Source organism: Myotis myotis, unplaced genomic scaffold (genome assembly GCF_014108235.1).
Source record: "Myotis myotis isolate mMyoMyo1 unplaced genomic scaffold, mMyoMyo1.p scaffold_m19_p_4, whole genome shotgun sequence".
NCBI classification, from domain to species: domain Eukaryota; kingdom Metazoa; phylum Chordata; class Mammalia; order Chiroptera; family Vespertilionidae; genus Myotis; species Myotis myotis.
Window position 1 is genome coordinate 5,564,416 of NW_023416346.1, and position 27,557 is coordinate 5,591,972.

Below are 27,557 nucleotides of genomic sequence, written 5' to 3' on the forward strand. Positions count from 1 at the left end.
GTGTAAAACTTCTCAACTTCATTACCTAGGTCAGTGGTTGGCAAACTCATTAGTCAACAGAGCCAAATATCAACAGTACAACGATTGAAATTTCTTTGGAGAGCCACATTTTTTAGACTTAAACTATATAGGTAGGTACATTGTTATTAATTAGAGTACTCCTAAGGCTCAAGAAGAGCCACACTCGAGGGGCCAAAGAGCAGCATGTGGCTCGCGAGCAGCAGTTTGCCGACCACGGAGTCCTAGGTCAATGTCAGTATCCAGATCCCTCGTTCATAATCTTCAACTTAGCAACAAATGACCATGTTTTATTTTGTGAAGTTTCTGTGTTAGGTTTGATCAAATCATTGAATCAATACCTTTCCCCTGGGAACTGACCTTTAGACCACTTTCACAGCCAACATTCCCTTTCGCTGAGACCACATTCCACTTGCTGAGACCATTATCCTTCCCCTCCAGACCTTTCCAGGATCTGGACCCGCCCCAAGAATTCACCCAGAAAAAGCCCGCCTAGAGTCCTTTAAAACCTCTGACTCCCCATCCCTGGGTGCTGGTGCCATTTGGGCCTTTTCTTATCTGGTATCCAGATGACCTAATAAATTCATAATTTTTAATCCCCTTTGGCCTCGTGCAAACGTTCCTCCTTCGTTGACCCTAACATTCTGCATTACCTCATGGCCTATAGAACGTTGGTTAAAGTTCCTGATGGAGCTCTTGCCTGGGAACCCTGTCTTTGGGAGCCGAACCATGCACGTTTTGGTTGAGCCTTGATCTCCTTTACCTCATCAACATTTACTATATGGACTAGATAGGAGAACTCGGCTGTATATTTTTTTCTGCTTTTAGAAATAAAGCAAAGACTATGATGATAATCAAATAACTGCAGCCAGGTTTTATTTAGCAGTAACCATGATCCCAGTACCATGCTAAGCCATTTATGCAAATTCACCCATTTAATCCTTAATAACAATCCTTCTGAGATAAGTGTGATTATTATCCCCATTTTATAGAGGAGTAACAGAGAATTTAGATAACTTGCCCCAAACTATTAAGTGGTGAACCCAGTAGACAAATTCAGGTAGTCTGTCCTGGGACCCATTTTCCTTTATTTTTTTTAAATATATTTTTATTGATTTCAGAGAGGAAGGGAGAGGGAGAGAGAGATAGAAACATCAATGACTAGAGAGAGTCATGGATTGGCTGCCTCCTGCACACCCCACACTAGGGATCAAGCTCACAACCCAGGCATGTGCCCTGACCAGGAATCGAACTGAGACCTGGTTCATAGGTCGATGTTCAACCACTGAGCCACACCAGCTAGGGCCCATTTTCCTTTCTATAAAGATTTTTTTTAAATCCTCACTTGAGGATATGTTTTTATTGATTTGAGAGAGAGAGAAAGGGGGAGGGAGAGAAACATTGGTGTAAGAAGGAAACATTGATCAGTTACCTCCCATATACACCCCGACCAGGGATCTAACTCACAACCTAGGTATGTGCCCTAACCTGAAATCAAACCTGCAACCTTTTGGTGTATGGTGTGACACTCCAGCCAACTGAGTCACCCAGCCAGGTCCTTTAAAGATTTTTTAATTTTATTTTTAACTATATTAAAACATCTGCCTGGTTCAAACATCAAACCATGAAACAAAATACATTCAGAGAGATCTAGCTTTTGTCTCTCTCCTCCCTATTTTCACCCTACCTAGCCAGTTAACTTTTTTTTAGGTTTTAGGTTTATCCTTTTATATTTTCCCTTTTTTTATTGTCTAAAGTTTGACATAGTCTCCTTTTCCCCCCTCCCCTCCCAGCCATTCCTACCCCGGCAAGCCCCCACCGCCCCAGTGTCTGTGTCCATTGGTTATGCTAATATGCATGCATACAAGTCCTTTGGTTGCTCACTGAAAATAATATACAAATTGTGTATGTGTGTGTGTGTGTGTAAGTGTGCCACTATATGTGTATAAAATTCACACCCTCACCTAGCCAGTGTGGTTAAGTGGTTAAGCATTAACCCATGAACCTGGAGGTCAGGGTTTGATTCCCTGTCAGGGCACATGCCAGGATTGTAGGCTCAATCCCCAGTAAGGGGCATGCAGGAGGCACCCAATCAGTGATTCTCATCATTGATGTTTCTCTCTCTTTCCCTTCCTCTCTGAAATCAATAAAAACATTAAACACACACACACACCTACCTCTAACCAGAATACACTATAGCTATTTTATTTGTCTCTATTTTTTAAATACATTTTTAAAAGGGGGTTCATAGGTCAACACTCAACCACTGAGCGACACAGCCGGGCTGTATTCATTTTAAAAACCTAAAAAATGCCTTTTCTCATCAGAAGCAAATTCATGAGGCCAGCTGGTAAATACAGGGTTGGGGCAAAAGTAGCGTACAGTTGTGAGTATGCAAAACACAATTTATTCTTCTATTATTGCTTATTGTATTATTTTATATGAGCAACTGTAAGTCTACTTTTGCCCCACCCTGTATATTTCACATCACTTTGGAGATATCTGCCTGAGTACTGAGCTTACATTCCTCTCTCCTCTTTAACATTTTATGTTCTGCGTCATGCTTGAGATATTTGACGTCTATAGTAAGATAAGACAGACTCTGCCTTGTGTAAAGATGCATCTCTAGAAACTTTGGATCTGATGCTGTTTAATCTGGTCAGCTTATGAAATTGAAATCAGGCTTATAAGTCTGCTTTTTTTCCCCCTCTAAAGGCAGAAGGGAAAAATTATAATAGTCTTTGGATTTAGTCTTCATTTGCTTAAGAAAAAATAGGTCTAAAAAAAATAGGTCTGAGTTGATTGGTGTTCTTACGGTCCCAAGTTTCCCAGACTTCAAAGAGCGCCTGTTCCTGGAGGTTTGGTATTTCTAGAGTCATGCACAAAGGCCAGATTTAATTGGCCTCTGCTTTTCTGTCTCTTTATCTGGAATCTTCAAGTTGTTCTTCTGTTTGGTAAATATGTGTATTAGTTTCCTAGGGTTGCTATAACAAATTACCACAAACTGGGAGGCTTAAAACAAGAAATTCTTTTTCAGTTCTGGAGGCCAGAAGTCCAAAATTGGATAGGCTGCACTCCTTCTAGAAATTGTAGGAGAGATTCTGGTTTTTGCTTCTTCCAGGTTCTGGTGACTGTCAGCAGTTAATTGACTTGTAGATCCATGAGTCACTCCAGTCTCTGCTCTGTGATCACACTGCCTCCTTCTCCTCTTCTGCCTCAAATCTCCCTCTGCCATATTCTTGTATAGCTCCCTCTCCCCCCAATACTCCAGGATGATTTCATCTCAGAAATTCTTAAATGTACATCTGTAAAGATCTATTTTCCAAATAAGGTAACATATACAGGTTCTAGAAATTAGAATGTAAACAGATCTTTTTTTTGGTGGGGGGGGGGCGGTGCACCATTCAACCCACTACAATATATTTCCAGGTTACTTATGACACTATGCAAGACAGATTTTTATCAGCAGTTATATTAAACTAGAGGCCCAGTGCATGAAATTCATGCACAGGTAGGGTCCCTAGTGGCCACCGGCCAGTGGCCCGGGCCTCCCTTCATTTCATGCCACCCCATGGTGGTCAGCACACAGCATAGCGATCGAACAAATTCTCGGTAGGTCAAACTCCTGAGGGGACACTTTGCATATTAGACTTTTTATAGAGAGATATAAAGACATGACTTGTGCTATGTGATTAGATACTGTGGTGTTATTAAACCCAAAGCATGTTTTATAGTCACTTGATTTATATTGTGAAGTATAGCACATAGAAAATAATGACATGGTGCCCAGTTGGTGTTGCTCAGTGGTTAAGCATTGACCCATGAACCAGCAGGTCATGATTTAATTCCCGGACAGCACATGCGCAAGTTGTGAGCTCAATCCCTGGTGGGGGCTTTTGGGAGGAAGCTGATCTGTTTCTCATTGATGTTTCTATCTCTCTATCTCTCTCCCTTCCTCTCTCTAAAATCAATAAAAACATATTTTTAAACAAAATATTTTAGGAGGTTGAAAAATAGTTGGCTCTAATATTCTTTTTTTTTTTTTTAATCCTCACCCGAGGATATTTTTCCATTGATCTTTAGGGAGAGTGGAAGAGAGAGGGAAAGACAGAGAGAAACATCAACGTGAGAGAAACACATTGATTGGCTGCCTCCTGCTCGAGCCCCAACCAGGGCCCAAGCCGGGGAGGAGCCTTCAACCAAGGTACATGTCCTTGGCCAGAATCGAACCCAGGACCCTTTGGTCTGTAGGCCAGCGCTCTATCCACTGAGCCAAACTGGCTGGGGCTATAGAGCTAAGATAGGAGTTCCCACACTACAGTCTTTTGTAGTTTAGCACATGTGTAAATTGTGACCACCACTTAACCACTGGCTCATTAAAGGCACTCTAGTAATTTGTAGAAACGGATTAGAGCAGTGGGTCTCAACCTTGGCTGCACATTAGAATCACCTGGGAATCTTTTTAAAATCCTGATTTCTGGGCCTTGTCCTCTGGAAATTCTGTTTCTTTGTTATGGGGTGAGGCCCAGAAATCAGGATTTTAAAAAGATTCCCAGGTGATTCTAATGTGCAGTCAAGGTTGAGAACCACTGGATTAGAGTGTTCAGCAAAATGGTTGATTCTCTTTCTTCCACTAGCCACCCAGAACACTGAGCTCTGTGTAAAACATGTTAAATGGCTATGTCTATGATCTTCTCTTACCCCCTTATACAAAGCATTATGTATTAAATCACCAGTTTTTGTTTTCTGTAGATTTAATTTTTCCCTGCAGAGCACCCAATTAACTTTAATTGGCTAGGATTCTTGGTTAAGAAGGTCATATTGTTGCCACCTGGCCACCAGCAAGTTTAAGGTTGGTGTCCTTCTCTACTTTGCTCAGATCATATTACTAATTCTAAATCAGAAGTGGGAAACCTTTTATCTGCCAAGGGTCATTTGGACATTTATAACATCACTAGTGGCCCGGTGCACAAATTTGTGCACATTGAAAGGAAATTAATTAGAAGAAATATTTTAGTATCGCTATTTGCCCTTTATAATAGAAGTGTCAACCAAATTCACAATCGACAGTGACAGATCAAAGCACACACGTGCGATTGGCACCAGCAAGAGCTTTATATGTATTGTGCATGCACAAGTCAACTTAGCCTTTTATAGATATAGAATAAACTTGCTTACTTAGACCTGCTTTCTGATGCAGCTAAACTTTTTCCAGCCCAGTGAAGCACCCCAACTTCTCTTTCTGGTAATTGTCAGTGACACAGCAGTAAATATCAACACAAAGCACATTATTATTAGAGATCACGCAGGGAGAACAAAGGGTAAAATATTTAACTGCAGTAGTGTTTGACTATATTCTGCGCAGTGAGAAAACCTGAAGTCATTTTCAAGGCCACCATTTCTGACTTTACAGTCAGGTCAAGTTTCTAAGCTTTCTAAATCTCCGTTTTCCGGCTAATGAAAATAGGATTCCACCGAGTCTCCTATCTACCTACTCTAGGACTTCTGTGAGGATCAAATAAGATGAGGCATGGGAAAACACTTCACAGGCATTTGGTTAAAGTGTAAAATATTTGGCTATAAAGCTAGTCATGTTCCTGGGCTGAAGAAACTCCAAGGGGGCTAGTCTCTAGGGAGAGGAAGCCAGGCATTGCTACGTGACAGCATTACCCAGCACCCACAGCCACCATTTCTGGGTTTGGCTGGGCTGTGGGCCGCATTTTGCACCATGGGGTCTTGTCAGCACAGGCTGCGGTTTGGTGGGCTGTGGCTCCGGGGTGGTGGCATGGCCTGTGTCTCACTTGGGGGAAGCTGAGTATTGTTTTGTGGGCACCAGGTCTGTGGTGCTGTCTCTTTGTAAATGGCCAGTGCACATCACGGCAGATCCTGTGTTGAGCATCTGCCCCCTGGTGGTCAGTGCACATCAATGTGACCGGTCAGACAGTCAGACACTTAGCATTTTATATATATAGATTCGTGGGCCATACAAAATTATCAACTTAAAAATTAGCCTGCTATATTTGGTCAATCATTTAATTAATGCACCCCTAATGCCTTGGCAGGACCAGATCAAATGATTTCAGGGGCCATATGTGGCTCCAGGGCTAGATGTAGATGTTCTTCCCTAAGTGAAACCAACAAGCATTTGCAGAGTTGTCCCTGGAAAGTAGCAAATGGAATGAGTCCTTATTCATTTAAATGGCATCATTTGATTATGTGATAGTTCAGTTCTATACTCTGTGAAATGTCAGTTTAAAAAGAACTGTACCAACTGAGATTTAATTGCTTCATTGGAAATGCTCTGTGCCTCTACTTTCATGTTACACACAGTCTGGACAGTGTTTCTCCTCAGAGAACCTTTATTAGTATTAAAGGCTAAAATGTTTGCTCAATAGCATCTCTTCCTTTGATCTTCTAGAAACGTGGGCACATTTGTCTTCAGCCTGCAAGTAGTTTCATTTTTTTCAGAATTAGAAATTAGTACGTGAGGTATGGACCAGTGTATGTTTGCTTTCATGTGAAATTGTATTTCCTTGTTGCTTAGATGTTAACTGGGGCTCATCACTGACATTGTTGCAGGACTAATGGCATACTTAAGAACTCATGCCATACTTTTCTTTCTGTTGTTGAAAAGGCAAAATCACAAAGTTTAGGTGCCACCGCCACTGAAGTCATGTTTCCAGGCTGGTGAGCACATCTCTGTGCCCCTTAGTCACCCGGGCCCTTTCAGCTAGTACATCAAAGTTGCAATGGATCTTCATTCCCTTATCGTCAGTACCTAGTTGTGCTTAGGGTACAGAAAATGAACTATAGTGAATCTCTTTGTTTCCTCAATCTAATCACAAGAGAACACACAAACCCAGATTGTAGGGACATTCTATCAAATACATGACCAGTATGCTTCAAAAGCCAAGGTCAGGAAAGACTGAGAAATTGTCACAAATTGGAGGATACTAAGGAGACATAACTAATTGCAATGTGGGATCCTGATTGAATTCTGGAACAGAAGGGCATGGGGGAGGAGGGATTAGTAAGATTTTAATAAGGTCTGTAAATTAATAGTATTGTAACAACGTGAATTTTATTGTTTAGGTAATTATATGCTTGTTATATATGATGTTAACATTAAAAGAGACTATGTGAAGGGTGTATGGGAGCTTTGTACTATTTTTGTAACTTTTCTGTAAATCTAAAATTATTTCTGAGTAAATAATCAAAAAATAAGGTAATGGCTAAATAAAAAATTGTAAGTTATCAGAGGGATACTTGTTGCTTAATTTTAGAGAGTTAAGGATGATTTGTTTTATACGAACTGTTTTATTTAGAGTAACCTGTATTGTTCATTTAAATTCAAGGAACCCAAGAAAATAATTCAGGAAGGAACACTTTGTTTACTCTTTATTAAATCCAGAGCAAACTGGCTTCCCTGTCAATACTTCAAACCTCTTCCAAATAGGAGTTGATCGGGCTGGCTTTAGCTCAGCGGTTCCTTCACATACAAATAGGAGTTGATCTGACCATTTAGGAAGTTAGAGATGTCTCTCTTGTTGAAGTATGGAGTTGGTGGGTCTTTTTAAAATAACATTAAATGTTTTTAGTTCATTCATGCTGTGTGCAATGTCTTCCCAGGTGTTCCGGAAGGACCTCATCAGTGCCATGAAGCTGTCAGATTCTCACCACATTAATCCTGACAGCTATTACCTCTTTACGGATACATGGAAAGAAGAATGGGAAAAGGGAGTCCAGGTACCAGCCAATCCAGACACACTTCCACAGCCTTCCCTCAGGTATTTGCATGCTTGCATCTTTGACTTAGGGAATGAATGTTCTTACGTTTATCTGTGTGCTGCTTGGGGAGAGATGTTGAGTGGCTAATTACACATTTATAATACAAAGTAACATACCCTGATCACCAGTTCACTCAGACCAGTGGCAGAGTATACCAGGCTAGGATAGGTTAGTAGTTGAAGTCAGGGTCATTTATTTACAGATAAAAGATGTGCCCATTTACAGAATAAAACTGTTTAATGTCCAATCCTGAGATGTGATAAGATTTTGGAGACCAGGATTTCCAGGTCTGACTCAACAATCAATAGCATTTATTAGTCTTTATTAGAGCATTAATTACATAACCCCATAATAACCCTATTAATACATTACCCCATGACAACCTGTTTCATTATAGAAGGACCTTACAGTGATAGCATCTATAAATAGAAGGCCAAAACACTTAGAGTTTGTAAAATGCATGAGCACAAATGAAAGGGGATAGCTGTAACAATTAGGTTGACTATAAGCACATAACCTTCATTTGCAAACACTTGAGAAGAAAGTTCAAATAGAAGAGGATTTTGGTTTTGTGGAAAGGGGAGAGGACTTTTCTGCCAGAGGAAGTAGTAAGTTCAGCTCCTCAAGAGTAATGACTGGTTTTGGGAGCCACTTTTTCTTACTCATCTTTGTGTTCCCAGTGCTTTTCAGAAAGGCTGGCATGAAACAAAATCTATACTTATAATAGGGTAATACGCAAATTGGTCAGGATGCCATCACATAACGACCGATCAGCAGGAGGGCGGGGCAGTGAGCTACAAGCAGCAGAGAGCTACAGGAGGGTGGGACAGCAAGTTGCGTGCGGCAGAGAGCTATGAGCGGCGGTGGGCAGGGCGGCTAGCTGAGGCAAGTGGCAGTGAGCTACTCGAGCACGGATTCATGCGCAGGGCCACTAGTGCTTGGTATAAGTTTGAGTGAGTGAGTGAATGAGTGAGTGAGCAATGGAAGAGAGGGAAGGAAAGAGATAGCAACAGATAAAGGGGTTGGTGGGACCTCTTGGATACTATGAGAAATTGTACATCTCATTGTACATCTATTTCTAGTGCATATTAGGTTCATAAAGGGCAAAAATCACATCCTTGAATTTCATTTCCTAGTGGTAATGAGGGTACCACCTCCTCCTTTGATGTCAGTAGAGGAGGCCACATAGGGAGCAGTAATAAGGTGCTTTTTCCATTTCCAGTGAGAGAGGTATCAGTGGAGGCTTCATGGGGGTCCAGAACTCCCAGCCTCAACCAGCAGTAACAGAGTCTCCCTACCCCTTGGATGTCAACAGACATTTGTTTTGAAAAAAAATTAAGGGTAGCCCTAGTCGGTTTGGCTCAGTGGATAGTGGCCTGCAGACTGAAAGGTCTCGGGTTCAATTCCAGTAGAGGGCATGCAGGAGACAGCCTATCAACAGTTCTCTCATCATTGATGTTTCTATCTCTCCCTTTCCTTTCCTCTCTGAAATCAATACAAATATATTTTTAAAAAATTTTAAGGATCACTGAGCAATCATAACTTTCCCCGTTGATTATTAAGGTTGCTTTTCACAATTTCAGCTGCACAGTCATTTTTACAGTACCATACTACTGTGTAAAAGCAAGGTCAGTAGTTTTTTGGAAGGGGACAGTGGAGCAGGAGGGCACAAGGAAACTTTTGGAGGTGATGGATATATTAATTATCTTGGTTGTAGTGTTGGTTGCAGAGATGTGTGTGTGTGTGTGTGTGTGTGTGCGCGCGCGCGCGCGAGCACCAAAACTTATTAGTTTGTACATTTAAAATATATACAGTTTCATGTATGTCATTTATACCCCACTAATGTTATACACACTCATTTTATGTAAATAAACTCTAAATTACAAATAAAGGACTATATAGATGGGTAAGGAAATGTGATTTAGAGCACATAAAGACACAACAGCATGGCTCAGTGGTTGAGCATCAGCCTATGAACAGGAGGTCATGGTTCAAACCGGTCAGGGCACTGCCTGGGTTGCGGGCTCAATCCCCAGTGGGGGACATGCAGGAGGCAGCTAATCAATGATTCTCTCTCATCGTTGATGTTTCTATCTCTCTCTAGCTTCCTCTCTGAAATCAATTATATATAGAGAGATAGATATAGATATAGATATAGATATAGATATAGATATAGATATAGATATATAGATATAATTTTTTTTTAAGACAACAAGATGTGACTATAGGCTACCTAACAGCAGAACTCCTACTAGTCAAATAGTAGGTTTTCAATACACAGTTTGTATTATAAGAAGAATAAGACAAAGGAAGCAAATTGGAAAATGGGTAAATGTTAGGAAAGAAAATTCGTGATGAACCAAAAGATATTATGGTGAGAAAAACGAAGAAGATAGGAAGGGAAGGGCATAAAAACAAGAAAGATTAAGGAATTAATAGCAAATAAGGGCTGAACCGTCCATTTTAACTACCTGCCTTTCCTATACTAAAAGTAAAAAGATTTTTTTACACTTGATTGAAAAAGTTTAGTGAAAGTAAACATGCATTACAACTAATGAGTGACAATGTAAATCAAAATAGAAAAGTAGTAGGTAGGAGGGCTTCGCTAAGTTCCAAGTTTGTCACATGACCACCATGGGCTTTTATAAATGTGCTGCTTGATTTTTTAAATGATTTTTCAAAAATGAGATATAATTTATATATATATTTTGTCAAGATAGAATTCACATACCATAAAATTCAATCTTTTAAATTGTATGGTGGTTCTCAGTATACTCACAGAGTTATGAAACTATCACCACTATGTAATTCCAGTTTGGAGGCAAGAAGTCCAAGTTCAAGTTACCACCAGGATTGGTGTCCAGTGAAGCCTCTCATCCTGATTGTAGACAGCTGCCTTATCTCTGCATCCTCACATGGCCTTTCCCTTGTGTGCATGCAGAGAGAGAGAGAAAGAGGAAGGGGAGCGGGGAAGAAAGGGATGGATGGATACATCTGCTATCTCTTCCTCTGTCTTCCTCTTCTTTTTTTCCCCTTCTCTTATAAGGACAACAGCCCTATCAAATTAGATCCCCACCCTTGTAACTCACTTAACCTTTGTCTCCTTATAGGCCCCATGTCCAAATTCAGTCACACTGGGATTAAGGTCTTCAACATATGAATTTGGGGAGGACACAATTCAGTCCATAACAACCACTTATTTATTTTCTGTCTCTATGGATTTGCCTATTCTGGACATCTCATATAATGGAATCATACAATCATCTGTGGCCTTTTGAGTCTGACTTCTTTTTTAAAATTTTTAGAGAGGAAGGGAGAGGGATAGAGAGAGAGAAACATCAATGAGAGAGAGACATAGATCGACTGCAGGCCCCCTGCTGGAGGTCAAGCCTGTAGCCACGAGGAATCTTTTGAAACTAAGTTCAACAAATAAAGATGGTGTTAACTCCCATTACATATTTTTAGGTAGACTGGATGATTTCATTCCTAGTTAGTAACAAACAAGCTTTAGGAAGTTTCTGATAGGTGTTCATTTGCATATTTAAACTAGTTTCTATTGCAATAAGGTTCCAGTAGAAGGAAAACTGTTTCATGTTTGGTTGAAAGGAAGTATGCATCTGATCTTCTTCCCAAACTAGTTCCATTTTAACTGAAGGTAGATCCATCCTTTCAGAAAGACTGCTGTTTTAGTCTTTTGGGCTAAAATTCTTAGAGTCATCTTTGATTCTTCATTGCCTGATACCCCATATTCAGTATTAAAGACAATCCTCTTGTTTTACTTTCAAAATATAATGTACATTTCATATAGTAAGTCAAGGGAAGAACAGCCCCTAGTCAAAAAAGAACACAAGCTGCCTCTCACTGCTGTATTTCGTCATCATGCCTCTCTTCCCCTCACTCTCCTCTCTTCCCACCGCTTTCTCATTCCATTTTAGGCAGCAGCAGTCTGCCATCTTGTTTTCCATTATGAGAATGCAGTACATTTATCTTACTTAAAGTTTAAAGCAGTCCTTTGACAGTTTTTCCAGTACTATTGCTGTATAAATTGTTTTTCCAGTCACTGTTGCTCCCAAACTTAGCAGCATCAAGCAACTATGTTATCATATTCATGGATTCTGTGGGTTGGGAATTCAGACAGGGGACAGGGGAATGGCTTATCTCTGCTCTACAATGTCTATGACCTCATCTTAGGCAGACACAAAGTTTGAGGGTGACTTAGCAGCTGGGGACTGGAATCATTTGCGGGCTTATTCACTGGCATGTCTGTCACTAGCATGATGGAAAGATTGCACGTGGCCTCTTCATGTGATTTGGCTTCCGCACAGCATGACAACCTCAGCATAGGCAGACTTTTTACAGGCTCAGGGCTCCACATGCACGTGTCCCAGCAAGCAAGGTGAAAACCGTATTCCCTTTTAAGACCCAGCCTTGCAATTCTCATAGCATCACTTCTGCCGTATTGTGTTGGTGAAAACAGTCACAGGCTCTCCCGGATTCACAGGGGGCGGGGGTGGGAACAGACTTTACCACTTGGTGCAGAAGTGGCAAAATCACATTGTAGAAGGGCACGTGAGGTTTTGAAAACACAATCTGTCACAGAGGTTGTAAATAATTGTCCTGTTTAACCGATGAGGCATGAACTCTGGTAGAGAAGCAGTCAGCCCAGAGTGGCAAGATTAACAAGGGGCATCTTGGGAAACTGCTCCTAGAGATATTACTGCAAGGGGCTCCTACTTAGTTAGCTTTTAAATCATGTATTTCCAGCCTTTAAAACCATGGCATTATGATATTTGCGCAATATCTGTGCTGTTCACAAATGATTCTAACTCGCTCATTAGGAAATGAAGCATAGTCTCTAAATACCAAATACTTAGATCAACTGAAGCCACACTGAGGACTTACTGTACGTAAGACACCAAAAGAGACCATATGTCAGCTTAGACTGATTGCAGCTTCCTTTTCTTGCCTCCTCGGTGTCATAGCAGTGTTCATATGGGCCAGAGGTGGCAGGTAGCTGGCCTGTCCTGAGGAGCAGCAGGTGGGTGGGCCTTCATCCTGTGGGGCTAAGCAGGTGAAATTGTAGGTCCTTTCACCAAAGATCAGTTATCAAGACGGTTACTGAAATGTTCATTCACACCGAAGCATCCAAATTGAAAATTGCTCAGACCTCTAGGCTTGTGAGCTTTGGCTGATTTGATCAGTGGTTTGGTGACCATTCAAAGAATGCCTCTAGTACCTAGTATAGAGTCGCCAGAGAAGAAAGTCACCCAGGGATAATCCTGATATTTCTGCCAGCTATAGCAATGTTATATGTACTTGATATTAAAGTTCCATTTTTTAAATTCCAAAATAATATTTTTTCACTAATTCTCATAGACTTTCCCCTCTATCATTATAAATACAAGAATTTCTCCTTGTGACTGTGTATTAACTTTACCTTTTACCCACGCATTTCCTTGCCTTTGGTGTTAACTGGTTTGGTCTATAATCTTTTTTATTGTCATATACTCAGTTCTTAGAGTCAGACCTTATTAGTTACATATGAAAATACACATATGAAAAGACGAGTGAGATAACATCATTTGTTATCATTATTATAAATTTTGCATTGAAGTATAATATATACACAGAAAAGTAACCAAAGTATAACTGTATAACTCAATGAATTTTCGTGAATTAAATACACTCATTTAACTGCCACCTAGATGAAGAAATAGAACAGTACCAACAGCCTAGAAGCCCTCCTTCCGTTCCTGCCCACTAATGGACCTCCGCACATAGGTGATCATTTTGCCAGTTTTTGAACTTCATATTGGTCATCATTGTGCTTGTGAGATTCATCCATGCTGTTGCATGCAATAGATCATTAAGTTTCACTTCTGTGTCATGTTCCATTGTGTGAATATCCCACATTTTATTTTTCCATTCTGCTCTTGATGGATATTTGGGTTGCTTCCAGTTTTCAGCTATTATGAAAAACGCTAATATGGACATTTTTCTTCATCTTTTGGTAGACATAAGTTTACTTTCTTGTTAAATATATTTCTAGGAATGGGTTTGCAAGGTCATAGGATATGTATATGTTCAGCTATTATATCACCTGCCAAATGGTTTACCAAAGTGTTGTCCCAGTTCACACTCGCACCAGCAGTGTATGAGAGGTCTGTCTGCTCCACTTCCTTGTGAACACAAAGTATTGTCAGTTTTTGGTTAGACTTCAAGTCTAGCCATTCTGGTAGGTAACAGTGATTGATTTCAATTGGCATTTTTGTGATAACTAAAGAGGTTGAGAGCCTTTGTCAAGTATCTAATCAAATTTTTTGCCCAATTTTTAATGGGGTTATCTTTTTCTAATTGATTTGTAGAAGTTTGTTATATACAGGGTGGGGCAAAAGGTTTACAGTTTTGAGTACGCGAAACACAGAGTTTATTCTTATATTATTTGCCTCACCCTTTATAGTTGATAAAAAGAGGTTTTCCAGTTTCTTCCTTTATGGTTAATGGCTTTTATCTTATTTAAAGTATCTTTGCCTATCCTAAAGTTAAAAAGATACTCCCCTGTTTTCTTCCAGAAACTTAATAAACATATTAGTTTTATTTTAAAACACATAGTCTACCTCATTTCACATAAAGTGTGACACAATTGAGATGAATAGTTATCAAATATTCTGCCTCTTAGAAAAAGCTGAATCTTGAAAAAAATTAGATATTCTATAATTACCTCATATGCCATGCACCAAAAATGCACAATATATTTAATCTCATAGTCTCTGGAGCATTCATATGCTTGTCTTGTCCTTTTCCGTTGGGCTGATTTCAGTTGGAAGCAGGCCTCTGACAGCAGTTTCCAAATTTTTAGCTTCAGTTAATATTCTGAGGTTCTGCTTTTTTCCTCAAATATTTGTTCCCTTTGGCTTTAATAACTCCATATGGTAGAAAAATTAGCATATGCAAATGTGTGTAGTTACTAATTTTATTCAACATATATTATTTGGAATCATAAGCTTTTGGAAGGATGCTTAAGGAGGAAACATTTACTCTGTATTTACAGAGTGGACTTGGCCTGTAATATATTTATATGTCTTCATATGAATACATTTATGTTTATGAATCTAACTGCATATACAGTAACTCTAGAATAAAGAAACTGGCTCCAGACAAACAATTTTCATTATTTCATGATGACATACATATCTCTTTCTTTCCCTTTTTTTTAGATGGCCCACCCTGTTCTTTAAAATTGCCAGAGAATAATCATTCAGATTTCCTCTTGGTTATATTTTCTGATGCTTCACGCAGTACCTAAGACATCAGTTATAGAATAGGTCATTGGTATGAGAAACTTCTATTTGTTCCCTTGCTTGATTTACTTGCCTTGGGCTCTTAAGTGTTAGAGAGGGTGAGGGGAAATACAGCTTTGCTCTGGCTACGGAAGAAGTTGATGGAAGAACAGGAACCTTTACTCCCATCATGTAGCCCAGGCTCAGACTTCTGGTCTCTATCATTTACGGCTGAGAACTGCCTTAAGTTTGTGTATGTCCATGGCCTCTTGACTTTAACTCATCTACACAAATCATGAAGATAATAAATATAACAGCAATGACATTATTTTTTATTTAATTTATTGGGGTGACATTGGCTAATAAAATTATATAGGTTTCAGGTATACAGTTCTATAATACATCATCTGAAGAGCATTATGCTAACTGAAATAAGCCAGTCAGAAAAGGACAAGTACCATATGATTTCACTCATATGTGGAATCTAATGAACAAAATAAACTAACAAACAAAATAGAAACAGACTCATAGAGAACAGACTGACAGCTGTCAGAGGGGGTAGGGGTGAAAAAGGTAAAGAGATTAAGTAAAGAAATAAATTCATAGACACAACAGCATGGGGAGGTAGAAGAGAGTATAGGGCGGATAAATGATGATGGAAGGAGACTTGACTTGGGGTGGTGAACAATGACATTGAACATTTATTTTTTAGTATACACTATACGAAGCACTTTATATATTTTATTTCATATACTCACCATAATAGCCCTAAAAGTTTGATATTATTTTATCATAATTTATTATTTATCACCCTTATTTTTTAGCTAAGGAAACTGAACCGTATAGAAATTAATTGCCCAAGATCGCCATATAAGTGAGAAAAAGACAGGCTTATGTGAATCTGTAGGCCGCACTCTTTACCACCATCCAGTATTGCCTCCAGGGCAGAAAAGCACGGGCTTAAATATATCTTTGGTATGGAACCTGGCTGTGCCTTTGTGCAAATATCACCCCTTCCTCATTTTCCCCTTCTAAATAAACTTGGTGGCCACTGCACCAAGTACACAAAATGCAATATTTTATCAGAATGAATGGTACTAGGGACCAGGGAGCCGTGAGGATAAATGAGGCATTTCATCAGCAGTCAGTGTTCAGAGATGCAAAAAAGGAATTTGTAGAACCATTTGCTTTCTAGAAAGGGATCTGCCATCCCTCCCAGTGGGCAGAGCAGGAGATTTCCATGGGGCAGAAAGGGAGAGCATTGAGCTCCACTCTATGGCCTGAGTCCCTTTGGGCCCATCCAGTCAGTGCCTGCAATCGGTCATTTGTTGATTGTTATTAGTGTCTTTATCTTTTGCTTTTCTAGGATTATCGCCGATCGGGTAAAGGATGTTCTGTTTACCCGCCCCCGGAAGTACATCCATTGCTCCACGCCAGAGAACTCGGAGCTTGGCTATGTCAACATCAGGGAGCAGGCGGCATCTGTGTGCCGATATGACCTAGACGACATGGACATGTTTTGGCTCCAGTCCGTCAATGAAGACCTTAGAGAAATGGGTAAGTTGTTTTCTCACAACTAAGCTGTCCCTTGATTCACATGTGATTTTTTCAAAGTTGTCAGAACCATTTAAATTGCTTTCATCTTGTGGCTTCCTTTCTTTTCTAGCCTGTTTATTTTCTCCTTGATTTTCATCTTCATGAGGCATAACTAGAAATGCATAAATATATTGAAATCGAGCAATAACATTTAAATTGGACCTTTTCTTCCCTTATTCATGGTGAATAGCGCAGATCAGGGATGGCATGTAGGTTTCACAAGGCTGTGTCCCAATTCTGAGTGAGAGGGATCCTGGCTGATTGGTGCAGCGGTTCTCAACCTGTGGGTCGCGACCCCTTTGGCGGTTGAACGACCCTTTCACAGGGGTCGCTTAAGACCATCCTGCATATCAGATATTTACATGACGATTCATCACAGTAGCAACATTACAGTTATGAAGGAGCAACGGAAATAATTTTATGGTTGGGTCACAACATGAGGAACTGTATTTAAAGGGCCAGAAGGTTGAGAACCACTGGACTGGTGATTGGATTTCTGGTTGAGAAGGATTCTGAGACTGGTTCCTCACTCAACCCTGAAAAGCACTCAGATCACTGAACGGGGCTGAGATAGTGGCCCCTCTCCCACCTCCTTCCGATGGAGAGAAGCTCCAGCTTCAGCATGAGCACCACTACAACTGACAGTTTGATGTGACCAGGACACCTTAATACAAGTCTTGTCATTTTGCTGCTCAGAATAAGAATGACAGGCCTAGGGCAAAGCATCCCCAAAACAGTCGTTAGCTACCTCCTGTGAGTTCTAGAGTTCTCATGCAATTCTCAAAAATAAAATGAAGCAAAAATAAAACTTGGAAGGAAGCATAAAAATAATTTTAAAGAGACTGTCTACCATACTGTGCCATACCAGCAATTCTGGGAAATCCTAGGCTGAAAGGAAACTCACTTCATACTTAGACACTGCTCTTTTTTATTTTTTTAATATATTTTATTGATTTTTTACAGAAAGGAAGGGAGAGAGATAGAGAGTTAGAAACATCAATGAGAGAGAAACATCGATCAGCTGCCTCCTGCACACCTCCTACTGGGGATGTGACCAAACCCGGGACCCTTCAGTCCTCAGGCTGATGCTCTATTCACTGAGCCAAACTGGTCAGGGCCACACAACTCTTTTTTACGTATCTTTAGTCTGAGCAGTGTTAAGGTCCAAGTGTTCCTGTGGAACTGTGGGTGCTTTTTCATTCCTCTGTATGAGATACAGTAAAGGATGCATTTGATTTCATTTTTGTTTGCATCACATTTGCTCATTGTCTTCCCTCCGTCCTCCTTTTTTCTTTCTTCCTTTCTTTCTTCTGAATGCATGTGAACAATAAATTAAAATTCTATTAACCCAGTTTGGCATAATGGTGTTACTTATTCTACCAGTAACCAATACTTAACTCCTTGCTTCTTAAAACTTTTCGTTTTATGTCTTCTCTTACTCTGCCTTCTGAGAGGAGGGGAGTGTAATTTAGAGCAGGGACCATGAAGAGAAGAGAATAAAAGACTGACAGAGGGGAAATCAGAGTGTGGGGGCGTAATCAACTGGATTGACAGCTCGATGCGTGGTGTTTATGAACCGTATAACATCCATGTACATTACAGCCATTGCAGTGCTGCCTTCGCCATGATGTCACCCTATAACAAGGTCCCTTTGGGATTTTGCAGTTAATCCCCTTTGGATGAGTTTGTTTAAATAAGCTTTTTTATTTAGGTATAGTTTTAGATTTACAGAAAGGTTGTACATTTCATACAGTTACTGTGTACCCCTCACACAGTTTCCGTTTCCCCTAATGCTAATATCTCACTTTAACATGGCATGTTTGTCAAAGCTGAGAAACTAACACAGGTACATTACTATTAACTAAATTCCAGGCTTTGTTGGGATTCCATCAGTTTTTTTACTAATGACCTTCTGTTCCAGGATCCATCCCATCCAGGACACCACACTAATTATTCTTGGATGAGTTTTAAAGGAGAATTGCTTTATCTCGAGCATTCCTTTAGGGTGAATGATATTGTAGTGAGGCTAGTAAGAGCTTAAAACAAACTTTCAAAAACAACATTAAATTAAGCATTTTTTGGCTCAGATTAAGGAATTTTAAAACTTGAGTGCTTACTACAGACCACCAGGCACTGTACTAAGCAGGGTATTAGTATTGCCTCATCTCAGCCTCACAAGAAATCAGTGAGTTTGGCATAATTGTTATCCTACAGATAAGAAAACTAAGCCCTAAGAGGATACATAACTTGTCAAAGTTTACATAACCAATATGAGGTCAAGTTGGAATTTGAATTCAAGTGCTCTTATAACCAGACACTGTAACTCTTTCACTCTATTAAAAAAAATGTGTAATTTGTCTTGGGTAGGTTTTTTATTTTATAAGTAGTTATAACATTAAAAGGTAGTTTGTGTGGAATTTCAGAGTTTTTAGGATATTTTATATTACAAATGAAGTATACTTGGGTAAATTTGTTTGGATCATTTTGAGAATTATTTCTAGTTTACAGGCTGTTAGAGAAATATAAATGTGCTCTATAGAATCATTAGTTCCCCCCCAACATAAAAATATTTTGTTTTCATCAGTATCCACCATGTGAATTTTTTATGTTGGGTTATGAAGTATTCAAAGACTAAGAAAAATTAAAAGTACAGAAGGAAATGGAATCCAGAGGCAAAAAAAAGTAACATCAGAATTTGCACTTAGACCAACGGTTCTCAACCTGTGGGTCGCGACCCCTTTGGCAGTCGAACGACCCTTTCATAGGGGTCACCTAAGACCATCCTGCATATCAGATATTTACATTACGATTCATAACAGTAGCAACATTACAGTTATGAAGTAGCAACGAAAATAATTTTATGGTTGGGTCACAACATGAGGAACTGTATTTAAAGGGCCAGAAGGTTGAGAACCACTGCCTTAGACCTTTGTAAATGCCAATAGGTTTGTTTCATATTGGAGTTTGCCATTGGAAAATATTATTGGATTTTTTTAAAAATCAGGTTTGAGAAACAAAATATTTCTTATGTATAATCATATATACAGTACCTAGGATTTTCTTTTCTGACTTAATACCTTTCTTATAAAAATGTCCTTATTTAGTCATTAGATGTGCTCATTGGGACTAATTTGCTAGGGCTGATTTATATCTAAATAGTTATGTGATTCTAATTATTTTCTTATGCTATGAGTTAACGTGTTCAAAATTACAAAGCTCAGTGAAAGTCCTCCCTCATTGGAAATAAGAGAAAACGCAGAGAGATTTAGGAAGAGACTGGCTAGGATTTCGATAGAAAATTAGAAGGGTCGGTAATATTTCTTACAAGGAATATGGTGAAATATAGTTCTTCATGTGCTAAACACTAATATGTGAAGGGAGGTAAGTATTAGAGTAGCTCTAATAAGTGATTCTTTGACATCTCCTCACCCCTGCACCAGGCTCACAGTAGGTGACTTGGGAATGACAGCTGGCTGATGAGTTGATTGACTGCTTGTACTTCTGTGCAGGTTGTGAGCAAGTTGATGAAAACCTAATGGAAAAGACAGTAGAAGTCCTGGAACGCCGATGCCATGAAAATATGAAACATGCTATTGCGACAGAGGAAGGACTAGGCATCGAGTATGATGAAGATGTGGTCTGTGATGTGTGCCGGTCCCCAGAGAGTGAAGATGGGAATGACATGGTGTTCTGTGATAAGTGTAACATCTGTGTGCACCAGGTCAGTGCGAGTGGAGGCCACCACTGCCCCATGCTCAGCCTTGCTGGAGCTCAGTCATCATCTCCAGCAGCCATACCTGGGTAGCAGCTGGCATTTAAGGGGGAAAATGAAGATTTGGCCTGGCCATTCTTCAACAATTCCTTTAGAAAAAACACTTATTATGATCCCAAGGTGACTTAAAATTTTACCCCAGGGGTTTAAACCCAGGTCTTTATTATGTCGCTTCATGCCCACGCCATTGAGATTGCCTTGTTCGATACTTTCACAGTCCTCCCTGGGAGTCTTTCTGCTGACTGCCTGGGACTCTCTCCTCTGCCTTCACATCCCTACTACATCCCCAGGTTCACCCCATGGTCAGTAACCTTGGGGGTTTACACTTCTGACAGTTGGAAATCCAAACTCCTTATCCTGGAACCCAGAGCCCTCCCCCCTCTCCCAGAAATGCCACTCCCAGGAAGCTAGGTCCACTCCACTTTTAAAGATCATAGAATCTACGGGCTGTAGAAGACTGTCCCACTCCTCAATTTTACAAGTAATACCAGGAGAAGGAAGTGACTTTACCCAAGCTCGTATAGCTAGTTATTTGTCATTCTTTCTACCACACTGCCTTTTAAATTAATGATGATATGATGATATTAGCATTCTTTTCAGCTTTTCCTTTTCTTCCCCTACAAACCCTTATTCCTGACACTGTCCTGTCTCCACGTTTCAGCCACACCCCAATTTCAAATGCCTTCTCCCACTTCCAGCTATCAAAGAAATCTACATATCTTCCAAGATCTAGTTCAAATTCTTTCTTGAACTCGCCTATCCTAAGTGATTTTTCACTCTTGTGTGTTTCATTAATTTCATTAGTTTGTCTAGCATATAGGTACACGGTACCATCCATGTGCTGGGCTGCATACTGAAGACACAATCAGCCCAGCCGAGGTGGCCCAGGGTTTGAGCATTGACCCATGAACTAGGAGGTCACAGTTCGATTCCCGGTCAGGGCACATGCCCAGGTTGCGGGCTCGATCCCCAGTAGGAGGCATACAAGAGGCAACTGATCAATATTTCTCTCTCTTCATTGTTTCTCTCTCTCTCCTGAAAAATCAGTAAAAACATTTTTTAAAAAAACAGTCAGTGATGAAGAGGCAGACATGGTCTTTACCCCCAGGAAGATCAGAGTCTGGTGTAGGGACTACAAAGAAAATGCCCTCTAGATAGAAGTCTGTGCTGCTGTGTATGGGAGGGATGGGAGTCAGGGACAACTTCCAGGTGGTGGCATCCAAGCTGAATCTTAATGGCCAAAAGGAGATGCCAGATAAAACAGCAGCACATGTTCAGGCAGAGAGGGGACATGTGCAGACGGGATAGTGAGAGTGGGCAAAGCTCGTTCGTTGGAGGCAACTCTGAGCAGTTCAGAACTGCGTAGCATGGTGGGTGGAGCAGGAAAAGCATGGAGAGTGAGGGTAGAGAGGGACACAAAGGACACGTCAAGGGCCTTCTCTCACAAACTAAGCAGCCTCAGTTTTGTCCTCTCAATGCTGAAGGATAGGATTTGTATTTTAGATCATTCTGGCTACAGGGCCACCTAATCTAACCTTCTGTGTTAAAAGGTACTCAAAATTATTCTGTGACCAATGGGGTCTTTTTCTTCATTTTGTTCGTGTCCTCTGAATACTGAATTTTAAAATTCCTCTTCACTCTACCAGTTATTGTTATTTATATTACACCCTTAGAGAGAAAATCTTTACCATATAAGTATGAATTTAAGTATCTGACCATACAAATTCACAGTCCCTTCTCTGCATTTCCAAAATTTTAAAGCTCTGAAGCTAAATTTTTGCTTAAGTTTGGCACCAAAACTAATTTAGATAGGGGCAATAGTAGAAGTCACCCAATATGAGGCTTTTTATAGTCTTTATCTTATTTCGTGCAGCCATCTATTTTTAGAGAAATGTTTATGTATTTGGTTATATGGCACTGCCCTGGTCCCATTGGGGAGTTAGCTAATATACCATGTGTGTACTCTATTACTTTCCTAAGATCTGAGCAGTCCTGCATTTCCTAATGTTTCTCACTTTAGGGTTTTCAGATAAATGATTGTGGATCTGTAGTAAGCTTGAAGGGAATAGTGCAGCGGTCATCTGTACATATTTTCTGTTTGTGCTTCACAGTTAGGATAAAATGTTAAGGAATTGTTTTCAGGTTTTTTGACTAACAATGAAATGTAGCATAGTAATTCTCCTCGAGAGTATTTTGTTTGTTTTGAAAACATATCCAGTAATGACTATAAATGATGCCCTTTCATCGCATAGAAAAAGATGGCAGTAACACCCGACCAGGCCTTGCAGAGTGTAAGCTGGTATGTATTGACACTGGATGTTGTGCCACATAAAGTTTCATATAAAAAAAGGTTCTTCCATAGTGAGAGTTCTGAAGAGCTACTTAGGTTAGAGCTCCCTCTGTTGACGGAAAAGTAACTTAAAATGATTTGGAAGATTTGGTTACTCAACAGAATCATGAACATCTATATTTAGTAAACATAATTTTGCCTCTTTACTGCCACCATATTATGTCAAGTGTTTGTTCCTTTGTACTTATGGTCAGTACTTTAGAAGGGAGACTTACATCAATAGACTTCAGATTTTAGCAATGAACTTGAAATTTTTTCATTAAAAATATGAAAATTGAGATCATTCCAAGTCCCTTTATATGTTCCATTGTCTGCTTCTTAGCCCAGGTTTTGAACACTCAAATTGAGACCTAAATTAATTTTCCTGAAGGTACATACTCATAGTTTCTATATCTGTTGTGTATATCATGTTTGGCAGAGTTTATGCCCCTGGAATTATCTTGAAAGCATATGTTCATGTATGTGTGCAGTGTTCTCAAAAGAGTCCACAGCTTTTCATCATTTGTGGTCTAGAGAAAGTTGAGAAGCACTGCTCTGAAATAAAAGCTTCTATGACCCTGTGACCATGAGTAAGTGTACACAAGGTTCAGTAAATGATTTTCTACTCAATAGAATGGCCAGCAGATAAAGGTGTTCCTAGAACCAGCATTGGTTTTGGTCTTTCTTCTGCTGGAAGAGGCTCTGCTGAAGGAAGGAAGCTTTCTTTACTTTCCTGGTGATCTTTCCGGGCCTCAGAGAAAGAAAATATTTGAAAGTTAAGAACCCTATATGCCGTGCTGTGGTGAGAGCAGCCTGGTTGGGAGTCCAGCTTCAGTTCTTGAGCTAAATTAATTTGTTCTACCAAACCACCAACTCAGGCTTTGCATAGAGAGAGCATTTGAGATAAATTGATGATAAAGGACCTACCTCCAGTGACCTTAAAATCTCACTGAGGAGGTGAAGCATAATAGCCTAAGCAGAGAAGACTACGTGACACAGACTATGTACCTGGTGAGGGGAACTACAGAGTAGGGGCGGGGATCAAGAAGTGACCTGAGAAGTGAGGCGAGGAGCAGCAGGCTGAATAGTTTGCCCAACCTCTGGTTTAGAGGGGGTGAGGGTGAGAGCAGAAGGAATTTCTAGAGGGTGTGTTGCTGTGCAACGGTATGAAATCATTGTCTTAATAAGAATAATATGACAGCCCTAGCCGGTTTGGCTCAGTGGATAGACCGTCGGCCTGCGGACTGAAGAGTCCCAGGTTCGATTCCGGTCAAGGGCATGCATGTATTTTGGTTGCGGGCACATCCCCAGTAGGGAGTGTGCAGGAAGCAGCTGATTGGTGTTTCTAACTCTCTATCCCTCTCCCTTCCTCTCTGTAAAAAAAAAATCAATAAAATATATATTTTTTAAAAAGAGTAATATGACAGACAAATAGAGGAAGGAGTGAAGGTGTGAAGGGAGGAGAAGAGAATTCAGAAGTCAGTCAATCTAGACATGCATGATATGATGACTTGGATGGCACAATTATGGTGGGGATGGCAAGGAAGGTCAGAGTTTAGGGGTCACTCAATAGGGCAGCCTAGCAAACCCCAGGGACAGTAGATGAAGGAAAGTAGATAATATGATTCCAAGAATTTGGATCTGGGAGGTGGGAAGCACAGTGATATGGATAGAGAGAGTCTGGAAAAGGGCCCATTTGGTGGGAGTGTGACGCAATGGTAACTATTGTAACTTCTCTCTGAGCTGTGGGTGAACCTCCTGGATCAGGCACAGAATTGGAAGCTGCCATGGTGAATCAGTCAGTAGTGGAGGCTGTGCCAGACCACTCGGGAAGCCAGGTGGCCCCAGGTTTGGTTTCTAATGGTAAGAGTAGAGCAGTAAGAGGGGAAGGACGGGCAAAATCACAGGTAGCAAAAGGGAAATCTAGAATTTCCAAACTAATCTCCCTCCTCTCCCCAGTAATTCATCTATTTATTTGTCCGACTTCATTCCATAAAGGATTTGAAGCAGCTTCCAGAACTCATTATGGAGTATTGTGATAAGTCTCATATTATATTCAATTCAGGATTTATTCACAGGGCCCTTTTTCTTCAATCCAAGCAAGTAATTGCTACAATTTGCTGAGTGTTTTTATGCACCAGGCACTGTTGGCTCTTTAAACATCAGCTCATTTGCTCCTCAGAACTTTCACTGTAATTATTTTTAAAAATTTTTTTCTTGATCACAACACTGCATGGCATGTAGAAGTTATTCCATAAATATATGACTGACTAGTTATAATAATCATTGAAGAAGCTGTAGAAAACTGGGGCAAAAAAAGAAAAAAATAGGTAATTCCCAAACTCAGATAGCAGTTGGGCTAGCCTTGCTTGTGTTTCCTTCGAGTCTTTTTCTGTTGTCCTTAAAGTCCGTTCTCATACACAGACATGCTGCTCTTAGAACAGATGCTAGAAGTTGCCTTTCCCCCCTGAGTGTTTTAAAATAACTGAACGCTGGTTAAGAGCTTGTTTGGTCTTATTTGCCTCTTCTTCGTAAAGGTGGAGGGTCCTTTGTAACTGTGCCAGAGAGCAGACACAGACCCTGGTGAGAAGACGCTAACCACTCTCCCCTCTCCTCCTCTCTCCAGGCTTGTTATGGCATCCTCAAGATCCCAGAAGGTAGCTGGCTGTGTCGCTCCTGTGTCGTGGGCGTTCCTGCGCAATGTGTGTTATGTCCAAAGAAAGGTGGAGCCATGAAGACCACCAGGACGGGGACTAAATGGGCTCATGTCAGCTGTGCCCTATGGATTCCAGAGGTAAGAACTCATCCGGGCCTGTGAGGGCATCTGCGCCAGAGAGCCCCCATTTCCCACAGCATTCACACTGACAGCCTCATGGAGATGCTTTATGTCTGCCCATGTTGCTGAGGCGATACTGCTTTCACTTGAACTCCCTCATATCCTTGGATGCAAGTGAGTATGTAAGCCCGTGATGGTTAATTTGCAGGTGACACTGCCAGTGGTATTGGATAAATTTGTATGAAAGAAGCACACAACACCAGGTTATAAGCAGCAGGTGTTGTGTTTTTTTATATATAAGGTAAAACTTACCTTAAAATACCAAATCTTAAGGGTAGGGTTTCATGAATTTTTATAAATGTGCATCTGTAACCATAACCCAGATCAAGTTGTGGAACACCCCAGAAGGGTTCCTCATACCTACCTTCCAGGCCTGCCTGGGTCCCTATTACCCAAGAGTGATTTCTGCTGTGTTAACTAGTAGTTTTGTCTGTTCCCAAACTTCATATACTAGTGTATAGAATCATCACACAGTGTGCTCTTTTTCTGTCTGCCTAGCACTCTGTGTTGTAGCATCAGCATTCATTCCCTTCTATTCCTGAGTAGTATCCCATTGTATGGCTATACCATGATTTATTTATCCAATCTCCTTTCATAGACATTTGAGTTGTTTCCAGTTTTAAGCTATTAAGTGAGCAACAGCTCTGTTCACCATTGTGATGGTGCCCTTTGATTTTTGAAGCTCTTTTCTGTACTTGGACTCAACATTTGTTTTAGACATTCTTTATTCAAAACTCCATCCCTCATTTCATCTTGTTTTTTAGTTTCTAATATTTCCTGATGGGTTATGTGCATACTAAGTTGATTAAAAGGGGCTTCCAGACATAACTTACTTCCTAGGGCTGCCCTTTTTATTAACCTGTTTGGACATCCCACTCACATCCTCTTTCCCCAACCCCTATCCAAGCCAGCAAACTTGTCAGTTTTAACTGTAGGACAAGATAGACTGCAGAATTTAGTTCATGGTGGAGCTGATGACTCTATATCAGCAATTCATTCTCCTTTAAAACCTTCCTGGCTTTATTCTTGTCAGTGTCAGTTCCAGGCGGAGTTAGTCAACAATGGAGCTCACAGAGTTAAACTGAAAGTTCTACATACGTACTGTAATATTCTTAAGGATGTAGAAGTCAGTATTTTCAAAGATATTTGAGTAGTGGCTCCTTTTTCTTACTAAGAATATCCCATCTTATAGACATATGAAATGAGCCCTCAGGTTTCTGACTGAGAGTGACTATTTTCCAGCAGCAAATCCCCCGAAGAATAGAGCAGCTCCCTCAGCATACGGAAGTCTGGAACATGACTCAGGAAGAGTTCTTTAAAAGTAAAAGAAGCCTTCTCACCTATTGACATTCTCTTAGAACAGGGGTGGGGAACCTTTTTTCTGCCAAGGGCTATTTGGATAGTTATGATATCATTCTCGGGCCACACAAAATCATCAACTTAAAAATTAGCCTGCTGTATTTGGCCAAACATTTAATTTACTCACCCAAATGATTTGGCAGGCTTTATGCTGCCCGCGGGCCAGATGTTCCCCACCCCTGTCTTATGGTTTCTAGTTCCAGGTTTCCAGTGCCTTTGGGGCTGTCAAAGACCTCTCTGATCGCCCTGCTGTTGGTTTCTTGATGTGGGCAGAATTTGTACTAGTTTAACCATCCTTATTCAACATTCTTTCACTTTTTAAAGTTGTGTCTGCCTTAGAAACTCATATACATATTTGAACTTTAAAAAAAGAAGAAAGAGAAAATACTTTATTACCAGAAGTTGCTTGGCTTCTTATTTTCATATGGGGGGGGGGGGGGGGGGCGGGGCAGGGAAATTCCATCTTTTTATTTATTTTTCTTTTTTTTCCCTTATTTTCCATCTTTTAAAAGACCAATTTCACTTCGAAGCTATTTGGGCTGAGGGAGTAAAGTAAGCTAATGATAGAAAGTGATTCTA

General features: G+C 40.3%; 1 protein-coding gene across 2 annotated transcripts in view; it reads left to right on the top strand.

The window, feature by feature from the left end:
• Positions 1 to 27,557, top strand: part of JADE3 (jade family PHD finger 3) — a 100,133-nt gene that overhangs the window by 63,835 nt on the left and 8,741 nt on the right. For both annotated transcript variants that reach the window (XM_036305111.1, XM_036305112.1), the window contains exons 4-7: positions 7,648 to 7,805; positions 16,453 to 16,643; positions 20,192 to 20,403; positions 25,410 to 25,577. In XM_036305111.1, coding sequence (XP_036161004.1) covers positions 7,648 to 7,805; positions 16,453 to 16,643; positions 20,192 to 20,403; positions 25,410 to 25,577 — 729 coding nt within the window. The remainder of the gene's footprint in view (positions 1 to 7,647; positions 7,806 to 16,452; positions 16,644 to 20,191; positions 20,404 to 25,409; positions 25,578 to 27,557) is intronic.